This window comes from Macrotis lagotis, chromosome 2, assembly GCF_037893015.1.
Source record: "Macrotis lagotis isolate mMagLag1 chromosome 2, bilby.v1.9.chrom.fasta, whole genome shotgun sequence".
Lineage (NCBI taxonomy): Eukaryota > Metazoa > Chordata > Mammalia > Peramelemorphia > Peramelidae > Macrotis > Macrotis lagotis.
Window position 1 is genome coordinate 147,427,995 of NC_133659.1, and position 15,758 is coordinate 147,443,752.

General features: G+C 34.2%; 1 protein-coding gene across 1 annotated transcript in view; it reads left to right on the forward strand.

Moving 5' to 3' along the window:
* The window catches only part of LYST (lysosomal trafficking regulator), a 190,352-nt gene that overhangs the window by 89,297 nt on the left and 85,297 nt on the right, over positions 1–15,758 (forward strand). Inside the window, exons 24-27 of the mRNA XM_074222963.1 lie at positions 471–640; positions 2,206–2,436; positions 5,391–5,557; positions 6,306–6,458. Coding sequence (XP_074079064.1) covers positions 471–640; positions 2,206–2,436; positions 5,391–5,557; positions 6,306–6,458 — 721 coding nt within the window. The remainder of the gene's footprint in view (positions 1–470; positions 641–2,205; positions 2,437–5,390; positions 5,558–6,305; positions 6,459–15,758) is intronic.

Sequence of the window (15,758 nt, forward strand, 5' to 3'; positions counted from 1 at the left end):
TGTTTTTTAGACATAGAACAAAATGATTTACATTCTACAGAATCACAAATTTTATAAAGTTAAGAACCTCAGGAAATCTCTAGTCTCCACCCCATGTACAAAAGGAATTCCCACTGTAAAAGTGCTTGACATGTCATCATTCATTCTTTGAAACACAGTTTCAAACTTTAATATTTTCTCAACTTTTTAGAATTAGGATTTCATGACTCACTTCCTGAAAGTTTTATCATATGGTTTAAAGCAATTATCTGTTTTCTTTTGAGATAAAGAATAGAGACTATTCAATATTATACAAATACTTTGTTACTAACTCTGAATTCTAAAAATTCTGTTAACTATATTTCTTACTGTATTAATAATACTTTCTTTTGTAAATTTCCTTCTCTAATGATGTTAAATAGAATGAACAGAAAGTATATTTTTAATACAAACATCATCAACTAAGTTTGTCATAATCATTTTTTGCTTAGCTCCTGGCTGCATATTTTAGTAGAGCATCTAAGGAACAGAAAGATAAATTCTTGAAGAACCGTGGCTTTGCCTTGCTAGCCAATCAGTTATATCTTCATCAGGGAACTCAGAAACTTTTGGAATGCTTCATGGAAATGTTCTTTGGCCATCCCATTATCCTTGATGAAGAGTAAGTGTCCTTTTTTTTTCTTAATGATTTCTTGCCTTTAGATTTAACCTTAGAGAATTTAGTAGGTAAGTTAAAAGACAATCTTCAGATAAGTTAACTTAATTTTTATGGGCATGATATGCTTTGAGGTAGCATAGTAAAATCACTAGAGAGCTGGAAGAGTATCAGGTGCAGAGCATCTGCTGATCTTTGTTGGTAAAGTCAATTCCTTCACCAGTTCTCTACACTAAGAAATTCCAGATCTAGACCATCTTGCCAAATAAATGCTTTGATGTTCTTTAATGTACTGCTATTATAATTTCCTGTTCATTTTATTCACTATTAAAATGTGTTTTAGCTACTAATTAACAATATACTATGTATATGCTAAATGCCAGGTCCTGTTGAGAAAATGCTGGGCCTTGGGTCAAGAAGAACTGAGTTTAAATGCAGCCTTAGACACTTACTAGCTATGTGATCATGAGCAACCTACTCTGCCCAAAGAAATGTAAATTTTGATTACTGAAAACTTGCTAGATATTTTGGGGTTTATAGGCAGCTACTAGATTTCTTTCTTAAGGATCATGTCTTACCCAAATCACTCTTGCTCTCTTAGATTAACCAACAATAGATCCCAATCCAAGCCTCATTTAGCCTCTGGGCCCTGATATCAGTTATTTATGTTTTGGCTAGAAACTCTGAGAGACTTCTCCTCCTGGATTGATTTTTTTTAAACTAGGTAAAAGAGGCCATTCTTTGCCTCATTTCTTACCTAGTCTTACTAATGGGTGTTGCCTCAGGTAAACTGAGACCAGATAAAGACCTTAACTTAAAAAGTTCAAGGTTTCCTACTGCATTGAGGGCATCCTACTGCATCTACTGGACCCTGATGACTCCAGGAGAGAGTGTGAGGCTGGTGACTTTGCACAGTCCTCCCTGACTTAAATCCAGTTCACTTGGTTTTACATTCCTGATGTCCTGGTTCTTTTTGAGAACAAAGGACAGCAATAACATAAAATGGGGATAAAATAGCATAACTGGGTGGCAAATGGACAGAACATCAGGCTTGGAATCAGAAAGAATCCTCTTCCTGAGTTCAAATCAGGCCTCAGATATTTCCTGGCTGACATATCCTGGGCAAATCATTTAATCTTGTAAGTGAGGAATCGTGAGTTCCTCATCTGTAAAACGAGCTGAAGAAGGAAATGGCCAGCCATTCCAGTATCTTTGCTAAGAAAAAGCAAATGGGATCATGAAGAGTTAGAGACAACTGAAAAATGACTAAATAACAAAGTAATAGCACCTGCCTGTCAGGGTTCTTATGAGGATCAAATGAGATATTTATAAAGAGTTTAGCAGAGTTTAGCCTGGCCCAAAGTAAGCACTATATAAATATTGATAATGATTGTTATATCTCTAAATGGTGTTCGTTTAACATTAGATAAAAATGTTGTCTTTGGTACTGGTGATGTAGGTTCTTTAAAACAATATAGTCATTAAATTAGAGGAAATATAAAGAGTGTTAGAGATAATTTTCTTGCAATATTCCTAACTAAATTCTTTTCATTATGTATTTTTTAAAATAGATTTGATCTTGAGGAAGTGAAAAACATGGAACTTTTTCAGAAATGGTGTATCATTCCAGTCCTGGGACTAATAGAGACCTCTCTTTGTGACAACATACTCTTACACAACTCTCTTTTTCTTCTTCTTCAAATTTTAAATTCTTGTTCTAAGGTGGCAGATATGTTGCTGGATAATGGCCTATTATATGTATTATGTAATACCATTGCTGCCTTAAATGGACTAGAAACAAAGTACGTATAACATTGGTATATTTTACATTGTATCTTAATAAATTGTAAATGAAAAATGTGAATTTGTATTTGGTCCTAGAAGTAATAGAATTTATTGAGAAGGAAAGTGGCATGGTTAATCCTATTCCTTAGGAGGATCATTTTAGATGACTATGTGGAAGAGGAGTTGAAGAGGTGATACTGAAGGTAGGGAGAATAATTTGGAAGATACTAAAGTAATCCTAGTGAGAGTTGGTAAAGTCCTTAAATAGTATGGTGGTCATATGTGTATAGTCAAGGGATTGATACAAGCGATTTTAAAAAGATGAAATCCACCAGGCTGAACAATTTAGTGTTGACTGAATTGGAAGTATGGCATGTGGAGGTTTTGGATTCAGGATAATATGGGCTGATGGGGAGGACAATGATAACTTTAATGGAAATAGTGAAGAGGGATGAATTTCAACCTTCCTTGAAATTGAAAGATAAGGCATGAGGAGGTGATGTGGATTCATCAAAGCTACTTACCAGTGTCAGGGAAGGGACTCCATACAAAATCCAAATGAAATAAGAATTTCCTATAGATGGTTAATTCTTCCAGATACTTCTGTATGTAGATGAATTTTTTTTTTAGTATGTGCTAGAACATTGGAGAAACTATCCTAAATCACACCTCATATTTTGTACTAACAATCTATATGAGAAAAACTAATAAGTAAATGAAAAGTGCCTATTATGATGTGCAGCTGTTGGGGACCTATTTGTTTTATAGATGAGGCAAAGAGATGAGTGTATTGGTTAACATTTGGGAAACTGAAGGAAATTATTCCCAAAACAAAGATCCATCTTTTTAACATCATTATTCTTGAAATGATGCCCTGTTGCAAATCTTAGAATCTCAGTCTTTGAAAAATTAGGATTATAGATCACACAAAGAACATTGGAGAGGTGCCTAGTAGGTATGAGTAGACTATAGCATACTTTGTATAAGAAAAATGGCATAAAAGATAAAAATCAAAATGTGTGACAGGAACAGTTAATAATTCAGGAATATAAGTGCTAGGGATAACCAGTAGACAGCCCATACTGCAGGAAATCTAGAAGTAGATTACTAGCTTGTTAGACAAACCTCTATGTAGGATTTATGGGAACATTATGAGAAGGCATGAATAATTGTAATCAATACCATTAGAAGGCATGACTTCTTCTATATTATGGGATTACTAATTGCTACTATATGAGCTGAGATCATAGATCCAATCAAAATATTGAAAAATTATAATACATTGAAAGGATGGTCGTCCTTTCACCTACAAGATGGTGAAGGAGCTTAAAACTATTATATGAATATTTCTAAGAACCTAGGACATTTAAGCCCAGATAAGAAAAAATTAATAAAGAGCATGACTATTGTCTTCAAAATTTTTTAGCATTCTATTGTAATTCACAACTCAAATCTCTATAAAGTTTGAAGTTTATAGGCCCCTTTCCTTACAACCATCCTTGAAGTTCTGTGTAATACAAGAATTATCTTCACCTTTTAGCTGAAGAATCTGAGGCTCAAATGGTGTTGTGACTAGCCACACATTCTCATGCCTTGAAGGATTAAAATCCAGGTTTTCAGACCTGAGGTACATCATTCTTTGCATGAAACCATGCTCCTTGTCTTTGTGGAATTGGAATTTGAACTCATGTTCTTGGCCTTAGGTAATAAAATTAGGACCAATGAATGACTGTACAAGAAGATGGATTTCAGTTCAGTACAGGAAATAAATTGTGAAGAACTGGCCAAAAGGGGATTGGCTGTCCCATGGGACCATGAATTTCAGATTCAGAATTGTAAGAGACCGTAGAGATCACTGTCTGACCCTCATCATTATATATATGTGTGTGAGGGATTGTCTCTAGTCAAGTGTCCTACAGGTGGTAGAATGGGATCATGGTCAAGGACTTGTCTACCTGCATTCAGTGCTCCCATTGCTCCATCACAGCCAAATGAGATATGTTTCGTTCATGTGAAAAGATCCTTGGTAGGTAGGAAAATGGAAAAGAAAATGAAGAAAAAGATCAAAGTTGACAGACCTTAGAGATCTTCTAGGACGTCTCAGAGGTAAAGTTATGTGCTTAATTTACCAATTAGATGATGATGCCCAGAATTTAGGAAGTGAATCTTTTTGGGAAGAGTTTTTCAATTTAAAACATTCTCAAACTTGGATCTAGTTTTACTTTTGAGGCTTCTATCATAATCCCAAACTACATTTTGTACAATATTTTAAGGCATGCAAAAACACCTTTACGGTAAGAATTCCTTTAATAGTATAAGATATTAGTGAGAGGCAGATTGGCAGATTAGACACTGCTCTAGCCTCATACAAGAAGACTTGAGTTTGATTTCTGCCTCTGATTTCTGGCTGTGTGAGCCTGTGTGAGTCTATTAATCTCAGTGTCCCCAGGCAACTCTCAAAGACCTTTAAGTTACAGAGAAGGTCCTAATGCATGTTGGGGAAAGGAAATCTTCTCAGGTAACTTATAAAATCACAGATCACACACACATATGTAAAAATTTTAGTAAATGAAATTCCCATGTTTGCCTAAGTTTCATTACCTGGAAAATAAATTGAAGAAGGAAAATGGCAAACTACTGCAGTATCTGTCAGGAAAACTCCAAATAGGATCACAAAGTCAAATACAATTGAAACAACTGAACAATAGCAACAAAAAAATTATATTATACTTGAAAAATGATTGTCTGAAGAAGACTTGACCTAGGCTCAGGCTTAGGCTGGTGGATCACTTGAATTCAGGGATTCTGAGTTGTAGTAGAACTAAAGCCAATCGGGTGTCCTCTGACTAGGAGTGAGGAGGCGGGTGGAGACTTGGTCTTACAAATGAGATTGTTAACATTAATGATAGGTGTTCTGTAAAAAAAAATTTTCTGACCCTTCTTTCTATTGGGGTTTTTGTTTGTCTTTTAGCATTTCTTTGAATGACTACAAATTACTTGTTTGTGAGATACAACAACTTCTTGTAGCTGTTACAATTCATGCTTGCAGTTCTTCAGGTTCACAATACTTTAGGGTCATTGAAGATCTTATTATATTGCTTGGATATGTTCAAAGCAGCAAAAACAAACGGACACGAAGTAAGACTTAAATTTTACAAGAGTTATTCAGCATAATTGTTGGCAATGAGATTTCAATATGTAATCTTTTAAGTTTCTTTTTGGAGATGTTTACTAATAAGGTTAATTTTATAATTATCTTAGTTTTGTAATAGGGCTTTTATCAGGCAAAAATAAGGGTTCCAGTGACAACTGAGAGATATACTAACATATCATTGAGAATAAAACTACCAACCTCCCTTACAAATCCGAATTTAAATTCTTAGATTTACTGCAGAAGATTTGATACTCTTTCATTTTCCTTCAGATCCTTTTTTTAGAGGAGAATAGGGGTAGGGGTTAGGGCAACAGATTTAGTTCCCTTGTAGCATCAAATAACAGAGCAAATAAAAATTTGACAATCATTTGATCATTTAAAATCATTTCTTTTAATTATAAAATGACCTTTGCTGTGACATGTTTACACAAAGAAAGCAATTTATTTTATAGACTACCTATTTGCAGTGAATAAATATTTTATCATAACTTACTTTTGAAATTTGGTATTAGCCTAAAAATTTCTTTCAACAGAAATTCTTTTTTACTAATCCCCCCAAATATTTTTACCTAAATTTCACATCTCAATTTTAAAGTTTGTGCTAAAAACTGAGTGGCACTTTCTTGTATTACCTAGAAATAAAATTGTTTCAGTAAAAATAAGTTATTAATTATAACTTACATATTTTATAGAAAGAACAATTCTTATTTAGTATTTTTTCTTTATTCTCAGATATGGCTATTGCACTACAATTCAGAGTTCTTCAGGCAGCTATTGAATTTATAAGGACGACTGCAAACCAGGATACTCAAAATCTGACAAATTCATTCCAGTTTCCTTCTATTCCTCATCACGCAATATTTCAAAAGCGAAAAAGTATTGCTGGTGAGTAATGAAATAAAAATGTTATAAACATCATAAATAGAAAAGATAGCTTTACTTTCCCTATAAGGGTACCATTTAAAATTTTTTTCCAGATTTGATGATTTAGGAGGTACATTATCAATAAAATATTTTTTTAGAAATTTAAACTTTATAAATTTTAAAAATACTTCTTTTTCCTAATGTTAGTTATTTTGCTTTTGTAAAAAAATTGCAGATCTCAATATCAAATAATAGTTACAATCCAAGTAAATTCTGAATATGCTACACATTAGTAAATTTTTCTTCATAAAATTCTAAAGTTGAATGTGAGCCTCATTGTGACCTATCTTCAGTCAGGATGAAAATAAAGTTATAAAATACATTTCCAAACACAAAGACTCCACAAGTTTAATTGAAACATAATCCTTCATTGTAGTGTAGAAATTTGTTCATGTTTTATCTGAATCTTCCCCCCCCCCCCAATATATTACATGCTTTCCTTGTCAGTAAGGAAAACTCAGAAGCCATGTGAAAATCACTTTCTTAGATCAAAAAATATATATGTTTATATTCTGGGCCCTCACTCAAAACATTTTAGCCACTTCTACATCTAAATCCTATCTCAAGGGGTAGCTGGGTGGCTTAGTGGATAAAGCACCAGCCTTGGAGTCAGGAGTACCTGGGTTCAAATCCGGTCTCAGACACTTTAATAATTACCTAGCTGTGTGGCCTTGGGCAAGCCACTTAACCCCATTTGCCTTGCAAAAACCTAAAAAATAAATCCTATCCCATGACATTTTAAAACTTCTGTGATCCCTAAAATGCTTATGCCTCCTTGAATTGCTATAAATATTAATTACTTGGTAATCAGCTTTCAGGTGATAAGATATTCAAAATTTATCCAGAATGACTGAAATGACAGACATATCTACTGAGTTAAAACTTGAAAGCTATCTGGACTTTATTTTGTTGTCACAGCTATTATGATTCTAAGGTTCTCTCCAATCCACAATAAAACATCAGAATAGAACATTAGTGGAGTGTTCCTTCCTAATTCCCCACTCAAATTATAGTACTATCCTCCAGTAGAATGCTATTGATTTAGCTAGCCAGGCACAACATATCTCCCTGCAGTCTTAGAAACCAGTGGATTTTACATAATTTCATTTTAATATGTCTTCCTGCCAACTGAGGTCTGCTTTGGTAGAATTTGCCTTTCTACTTATGTGAAAAGAAAATGAGTACTCTTGCAATTAGTAAATTAGTTAAACCTTAGTTTAACTTAGTAAACCTTGCTGATTCTTCATTCCCATATAGTAATCAATTTTGTTCTTCTCTATTGACACAACAAAATATTTTGTCTAGGCTTTTGTTTACCAAGGTAATAATGCCCTTGACATCTTTACTCTTTCCTCTGTACTTTTGCAACACATAGCAGCAAGAATTAAGTTTCTAAAAAAAAAAAAATCTAAATTTGATCATATTCATATTGTCTAAGCTCTACAGTGGGCCCCTCCATATTTTTTGAATCATATTAAAATTGAACATGAATTTTGATTATTTTCATCAGTAACCCAAATTTATATAACAGTTCTTACCTCCTGTTACATTTAGGTTTGTTCTCTTCAATCTAGCCAAATAAGCTAATTGCTATCTTCCTCAATTTTCTCTTATACCTCATAGCCATTATATAGTACATTTCTTCTTTCTTTAGTCTTCTTTCCATTTTCTTTTGGTCCCTAAAATTTTAGTTACTTTTCCATTAACTTGGTTCCTCATTTAGCTATTCCTAACCCTTCTCTTCCAGTCTGTGGTCATTTCTAGCCCTTTAATTACAGAAAATTTTTTTGTTCCCACAAAATTGTAGTTAGTTACATCATTTATTTTATTTTTGTATCCTACTGATCTGAAAGATTACATAGAACTGATATTGAATTTTTTTTCAGAAGAGTAAGAAAGGGTGGTGGAAAGAAATTAAAAAACAGCTTTGAAAGGACTTACAACTTTATTTTTTGAAAAATAAATTTTTTCTGCCTTAGCATTTAATTCATAACCATGTAGTTTAAGTTAAACTTCAAAGGAATGACCTCTGATTGTCCATTGGTTTATTCCTACCATCTCTTGCTTTGGTTCCTATTTGCACGTTTCTATTCAGAGGTAGAATAACTAAAAAAATCCTGCTGACTGCATTCACTACAAATTTTTGTTAAACAATCTCAACTGAACCCTCACTGCAGCAAGGCAGTCCTTTTATATCTCCTTAATTATTTACTGTTTCATTAACAAAATCAAAACTATTCCAGATTTTTTCTTTTCTCCTCAAGCCTCCTGCAGCACCCTCTTACCCACCCTCTCTTGCTGCATATTTCACTTAAGGAAGACAATCACTGAGAGCTCCCTTTTCATCCTTTCTCCTCATCAAATTTTATTTAATTTCCTTCATCTGCTGTCTTTTTCTTCATCATTTCACTAAAAGGGCCCTTTACCTTGCCAAGAGAATCCATTTGAGTGCACCTTTTAATCTTTTTCCATCCAGTTTCCTCATGAACATTGCTCCCTTTTTATCATCTCCACTGTCACTAATAGTGATCTCCTCTTGTCATACTATATACTTCCCTAATTCCTAAAAATCACCTAATCTTTAAAAAAACCTTTCTTGAACAGTCATCTCCACAAAGCATTATTCTGTTCTTCTGCTCACCTGAGTGATTAAACTTGGGAAAGACTTTTTTTAATAGATTTCTTAGTGTTTTTTCTCTTCTAAAACCTCTGCAATTGACTTCCAATCTCATTCAAATGAAACTCTTTTTGAAAATTACCAATGATTTCTTACTTGCCAAATATAATAGACATTGCTCAATCCTCATCTTTTTTGATCTATCTGTAATCTTTGGTGTTGCCCATTACCTTTTTTTTTTTTTAGATTTTTCAAGGCAGTGGGGTTAAATGGCTTGCCCAAGGCCACACGGCTAGGTAATTATTAATTGTCTGAGGTCGGATTTGAACCCAGGTACTCCTGACTCCAAGGCTGGTGCTCTATTCATTGTGCCATTCACTACGCCACCTAGCTGCCCTACCGATTACCTTTTCCTTATAATCTTTCCTCTCTGTATTTTGTTTACATGTTTCTGTCTTGGATCTGTTCCTGCCTTTTTTTTTTTTTTTTTTTTTTTTGGCTAGGCAATGGGGTTAAGTGGCTTGCCCAAGGCCACATAGCTAGGTAATTATTACGTGTCTGAGACAGGATTTGAACCCAGGTACTCCTGACTCCAGGGTCGGTGCTTTATCCACTGCGCCACCTAGCCGCCCCTTGTTCCTACTTATTTTTGACCACTCCTCAGACTCCTCTAGGTCGCATCCACTAGCTATTGTTGTTGTCTTCCAGGAGTCTGTCCTTTACCTTCTCCTCTTTTTGGATTAATAATTGGGAATACTGGGAAAGGACTTTTGGAAAAGTAGGACTTGGGTTTTGAAGGAAGTTAAAGTAACCAAGAAGTGGAAGATGAATAACCAGAGTTCTCCAGGTATGAAAGACACTGTGAAAAGGCACAAAGATGGTAGATCTAGGATTGTGTTGATGGAACTGCTAGTAGGCCAGGGGAGACAGAACAAAGTCTAGATGCTAGGAAGTAAAGTGCAAGGAGGAAGGAAGATAGGAAATGGCCAGGTCCTGAAGAGCTCATTAGACCCTGGAGGTCATAAAGAACCACCAGAGCTCTTTAAGTAGGGCTAAGAGGGATTGAGTGGTCAGACTTACCCTTAAGAAAAATCACCTTAGGGGCGGCTAGGTGGCACAGTGGATAAAGCACCAGCCCTGGAGTCAGGAGTACCTGGGTTCAAATCCTGTCTCAGACACTTAATAATTACCTAGCTGTGTGGCCTTGGGCAAGCCACTTAACCCCATTTGCCTTGCAAAAACCTAAAAAAAAAATCACCTTAGTAGCTGAATGGGGAGGAAGTTGTTAGGCTGCTAGTTGGAAGGCTATTACAGTTGTATGGGGCAGAGGTGATGAGAATTAACTAACAATTAAAGCTGTAACTGTATGCCTCTAGAAAGGGAGGCTGAGAGTGGTTGTGAAGATAAAAACAATAGAAATTTGTCTTGTGATATACTGTAGATGGGGGATTAAGGGGGAGTGAGGATAATACCATGATGGTGATCCTGGGGGATTTCAAGACTGATAGTGCTCTTGACAGTAAAAGAAGCCAAGGCTAGGTAGGGATGGTCTTGGGACTAAAGAGGAATTTTGTTTTAAATTTGTGGAATTTTTTTTCAGGTGTCTATGGGATATTTGATTTGAGTTGAAAAAGAGGCAGTTAGTGATGGATGTTTGTAGCTGAGAGAAAGAGAGAAAGTAGGGCTGGAGATATAGGTCTAAGAATTATTTGCATCAATATAATTGACACTGGAAGCTGATGAACTTGCCAAATGAGATGATGTTTGTTCTTTGATCTTAAAGAAGACCATGACATCAGGGAGGTGATAACATGACAAGCACATAAATTAGATTTGAGTGAAGAGTTGTTATGCTATATCACCAGCCTTACTTTTCTCCTCCAGAGTCATCTGGGTCCAGTGACTAGATATGAATCAGGACAAGCAAAAAGAGAAGAGGGCCCAGGAGAGAGCCTTGGGCATTCATCCACAACTAAGACCTGTGACATGTAGGGGAATCCAGCAAAGGATATTGAGATGTATGGTCAAACAAAGTATGGTCAGACAGGTGAGAGATGAACCCAGAGAGAGTGGTATGACCAAGTCCCAGGGAGAAGAAAGTATCCAAGAGGAAAATATCATTAACAATATCAGATTCTGTACACAAGTCAAGATGGAGGGGACTGAGAAAAGACCATTAGATTTGGTAATTAAATCCTTGGTAACTTTTGAGAAAGCGTTTCATTTAAATGATAAGGTAGAAGCCTAATCCCAGAAGGTTTAGAAGAGAGTGAGAAGATAAGTGGAAATATTTATTGTAGAACGTTATCAAAGTGATTCTTCCTAATGTGCAGTTTGATCATGCTTCAGTAAACTATAAGAATGTTCTTTATGTTCTTATAGATTTTTCTTATACAGTTCTCTTTTGCTTTTAAAACCTTTTACAATTTATCCTCACCTTCCTTTCCAGTCTTCTTATACATTATTCCTTTTTCTATACTCTGGTCCAAACAAACTGGCTCTCTTACTGATGTTCCTTATATATTCTGTGGGTAACCATGTTTTTGGCTTCCTTATTGCATTTGTTAGACTCCCTTGTTTCCTTAAAAACTCATTCAAGTGCCACACTTTTCAGAAATCTTTTTCTATTCCTCCCAGCTGCTAGTTTGTTGCTTCCCCTCAACTACCTTGTATTTTTCTATATATATAATTATATGCATTTTTTCCTTCTCTAATAAAATATAAGCAACTTGAAAACAAGGACTTTTTCACTCTTATCTTTGTGTACTCATCATTTGGCATACTGTATGGGACATAATAGCTATTTAATAAATATATATTGATTACTTTTAAAAATCATTTCATGATGCATTGGGGTTCATTGCCTTTTTTTCAAATTATCTTCTTGCTAATTTGTTTTAAGGTTAAATACTTGACAGATTTGATTAAATGAGCATTGCTTGACTGTATGATGTCTTTGATGAAGACCTTTATGCCAGAAGTAGGAGAAGGGTCAACTCTGACATTTTCTTGTTTGCTTTTTTGTTCACATTCATATTCCTGATATGTTTGCTAGAAAATTTCTAAATATCTTGTCCATTTTGTGAGGGTCAACTTAGTTAAAACTAGATGTAATCCATAAATTCACTTAATCCAAAAGTGATCATTATGTTATCATTATGAAATTCTGAAAGTGAATGAATGAAAGAGGGCATGATTGTGAACCCATATTGTAGATTTCCCATTTTTCCCTCATAATATTTCCCACACATTAAGAAACACATGAGCATGAGACATGACAGAGACATGACCCTCTGAATATTAAATATTGATAATTTTTAGTTAAATATAATTGCTTAAAGAAATTCTAATATTTTCTTCTTACATTCCAGTGGACCATATTGTACATCCCCTTGGGTACACACCCTACTTTGAAAACCACTATTAGATAAAGCAAAACAATACTGTTTAGTTATTAAAACATATTCCTTTTATGTAAACTCATTGTATATCTTTGTTTGGGGGGGGGTTGTTTTTTAGTTTTTGCAAGGCAATGGGGTTAAGTGGCTTGCCCAAGGACACACAGCTAGGTAATTATTAAGTGTCTGGGGCTGGATTTGAACTCAGGTACTCCTAACTCCGGGGCTGGTGGTCTATCCACTGCACCACCTAGCTGCCCCTGTATATCATTTCTTAGGGAAGTATTAGTTTTATATAAGTAGACACTTAAGTAATTTTAAAAGAATTATATTTGCTTATTTTTAGCATTCCTTTTTTTAATTTTGAGTTCCAAATTCTCTAACTCTTTCAAGCCTCTCACTCATTGAGAAACCATTATACTTGTGAAATCATGCAAAAATTTCTATTTTAGCCATGTTGAAAATGAAGGAAGAAAAATAGACCAAAAAATATGCTCCCATCAGTACTCAAAGCATACCAGTTCTCTCTGTGACCATCACTAGTATTTTTTTATGAATCCTTTGGAATTATCACAGTTTATTGTATTGATCAGAATAGCCAAGTCTTCTACAGTTAATCATCATTACAATTTTGACATTATTGTATATGTTTTTCTGATTTTTCTCTCTTCACTTTGCATTAGTTCATAGAAGTCTTCCTAGATTTTTCTGAAACTAAGGAATTTTTAAGCTGATTATACAATACAAGATAGTGTATAATGTTAATATGCTAAAGAAGTTCATTCTTTTTTTTTTTACATTGAAAATTTGTTGTAAAACAATATATCCAGAATGAGTTTAGGCAAGATTATGTATTAACTTTTTAGAGAGGTACATTAGAACCCTATTCCAATGGGAATGGTTAAAATGGACTGTGGTGAAGATGATGCATTATATAATTTGATAACTAAGACATCTAATCTTATAATTTCAAAATCATAAGTTAAGTATTTCATTCTAATGGAAAGATAGGAGAGGCCCTTTAATGGAAACTAATTCATTCAGCAAAAGGATCTTGGTCAGGAATTCTTAACCTTTTTTGTATCCCTTTTGCAGTCTGGTAAAGTCTTTGGACCCCTTCTCAGAATAATTTTGTTGTCTACATTCACATTTGAAGGCCAATCCAAATTTCAATTAGAGGTTAGTAAAAATAAAGATATAATTTTCCCCCCCATCCAAATTCTGAAATTGATAATAGATCTCTTATGAACTCTTGGATTGGAGACAGCTAAGTGGCACAGTAGAGTAGTCAGAAGGATCAGAGTTCAAATTCAACCCCAGACACTTAATAATTACCTAGCTGTGTAACCTTGGGCAAGTTACTTAACCCCATTGCCCTGCAAAAACAAAAAAAAAAAAAACCAAAAAACTCTTGTATTAACCAGAAATTCAGACTGGTTAGGGCTAAGTTAAAAGGTAGTGTTTGATTCTTAGAACAAACGGGTTCGGTTTTGATCAATGCCTATAGCATGGAAACAATGTAAAGATTATCAGAGTGCCTTTGGTGTGGGGCAAAGGGAGGGTGAGGGGAAAAGTGTAAAATTCAAAACCTTGCTGAAAATGATTGAGGGGACAAACAGGCTGTCCCCTCAGATTACAGCAGTGATAGATTTCTCATACATTGATTTCTAAGGGATAAGGGGATGTTTTTGCATTTCTTTGTATCCACCACACTTAACACAGCATCTGGCAGATAGCAGCGACTTAATAAATGCTTATTGATTGACTAATTAGAAACATCTCTGCCTAAAAGCATGGCTCAGATATATGTTTAAAAGATGTTGGTCAAATTTTATGCTTGAAATTATTTATGTACACTTAAACCTTGCAAATGAAACATTCAGGAAATTCATATGATCAATTTTCTGATTATTTAGGTTTATCAAGAAAGCCTTTCAAATCTTTCTTAACTATGAATCTTAAATATGAATATACTTTCCTGCCTTAGTAAGTATAGTATATTATAATTTTATCTTTACCTGATGACTCAGGATATCATGGGTACAGTATTGTTTATAACAGAAGTTATAGAAAATTAATCAGTTTGTATCAAATTGAAGGCATACTCTGGAAATTTTTCTTGCATAGCTTATATATTTGCTTTTAAAATTTTATTTTTTATCAAAGGAAACAACTCAAAAGAGTTTTAAGCACTTGAATTTAATTCAGTTTAATCAGTTGAAAGGTATTATCTATGTTTTTCATTGGATTGTTCTAATCGTTCTAATTTGTGAAAATATTTTATGATCTTGACAGCTAGATATCACAGCTGATGGAGATCTGGGCCTGGAGTCAGGAAGACCTGAATTCAAAAATGGCCTCAGACATTTATTAGCTCTTTGACCTTGGACAAGTTCCTTAACCTCTGTTTGTGTCAGTTTCTTCAGCTGTAAAATGGGAATGATAATAGTGCATGCATCACTACATTGTTGTGACAATCAAGTGAAATGATTGTAACATGCTTAGCATGGTGACTGAACCATAGTAGGAGCTGTACTAGTGCTTATTTCTTTCTTCTTTATGTTTCATCACTAAGTACCCAGATATATAAGTGATATGTTATAGATAGTTATAGTACCCAGATATATATATGTGATGTTAAAGATATTTATAAAAATTGATATATATTTTTTAAAAACTATTGAAAAAAGTTCAATTGCAATGAAAGGTTCTATTATTCCTCATCTACCAAGACATCATTTTAGTTCCTATGGTCAACTTTTGATGCCCCTTTCCTTGAATGTGTTAAATCAAGAATCATCTTCTCAGTTTTCTACTGGATTTACTTCATGTGCATTTCGTACAGAAGCAGGTGCAGTAATAGTGTTTACTTCTACCTATTCAATTTGAGAAAATATTTCTCAAGAAATTCTTTTATAATATTGAATAAGTAATGCATGTGTTCAAAATACTTTTGATTGCAGATAATTGGAATTTTAATCATTTTTCTGGTCTTTTCTTCTCACTGATTTCTACTTTATGTCACTAAATATTGGTGAAAGAAAATGCCTTTATTGGTAATTGTTGTAGTATGACTGGAGCACAGAATAGTTGAACATCTATTGATAAAGGTGAATATGAGGAAGTGAAACAATATTGTAAAAAATTTTTATTACTCTATTCAGCTCTAGTTATATTGACTTGTAAACTCATTTTTCAAAAGAATCAGATCTTGCAAACCTCTCTCAGCTCTGCAGATTGTAAAAC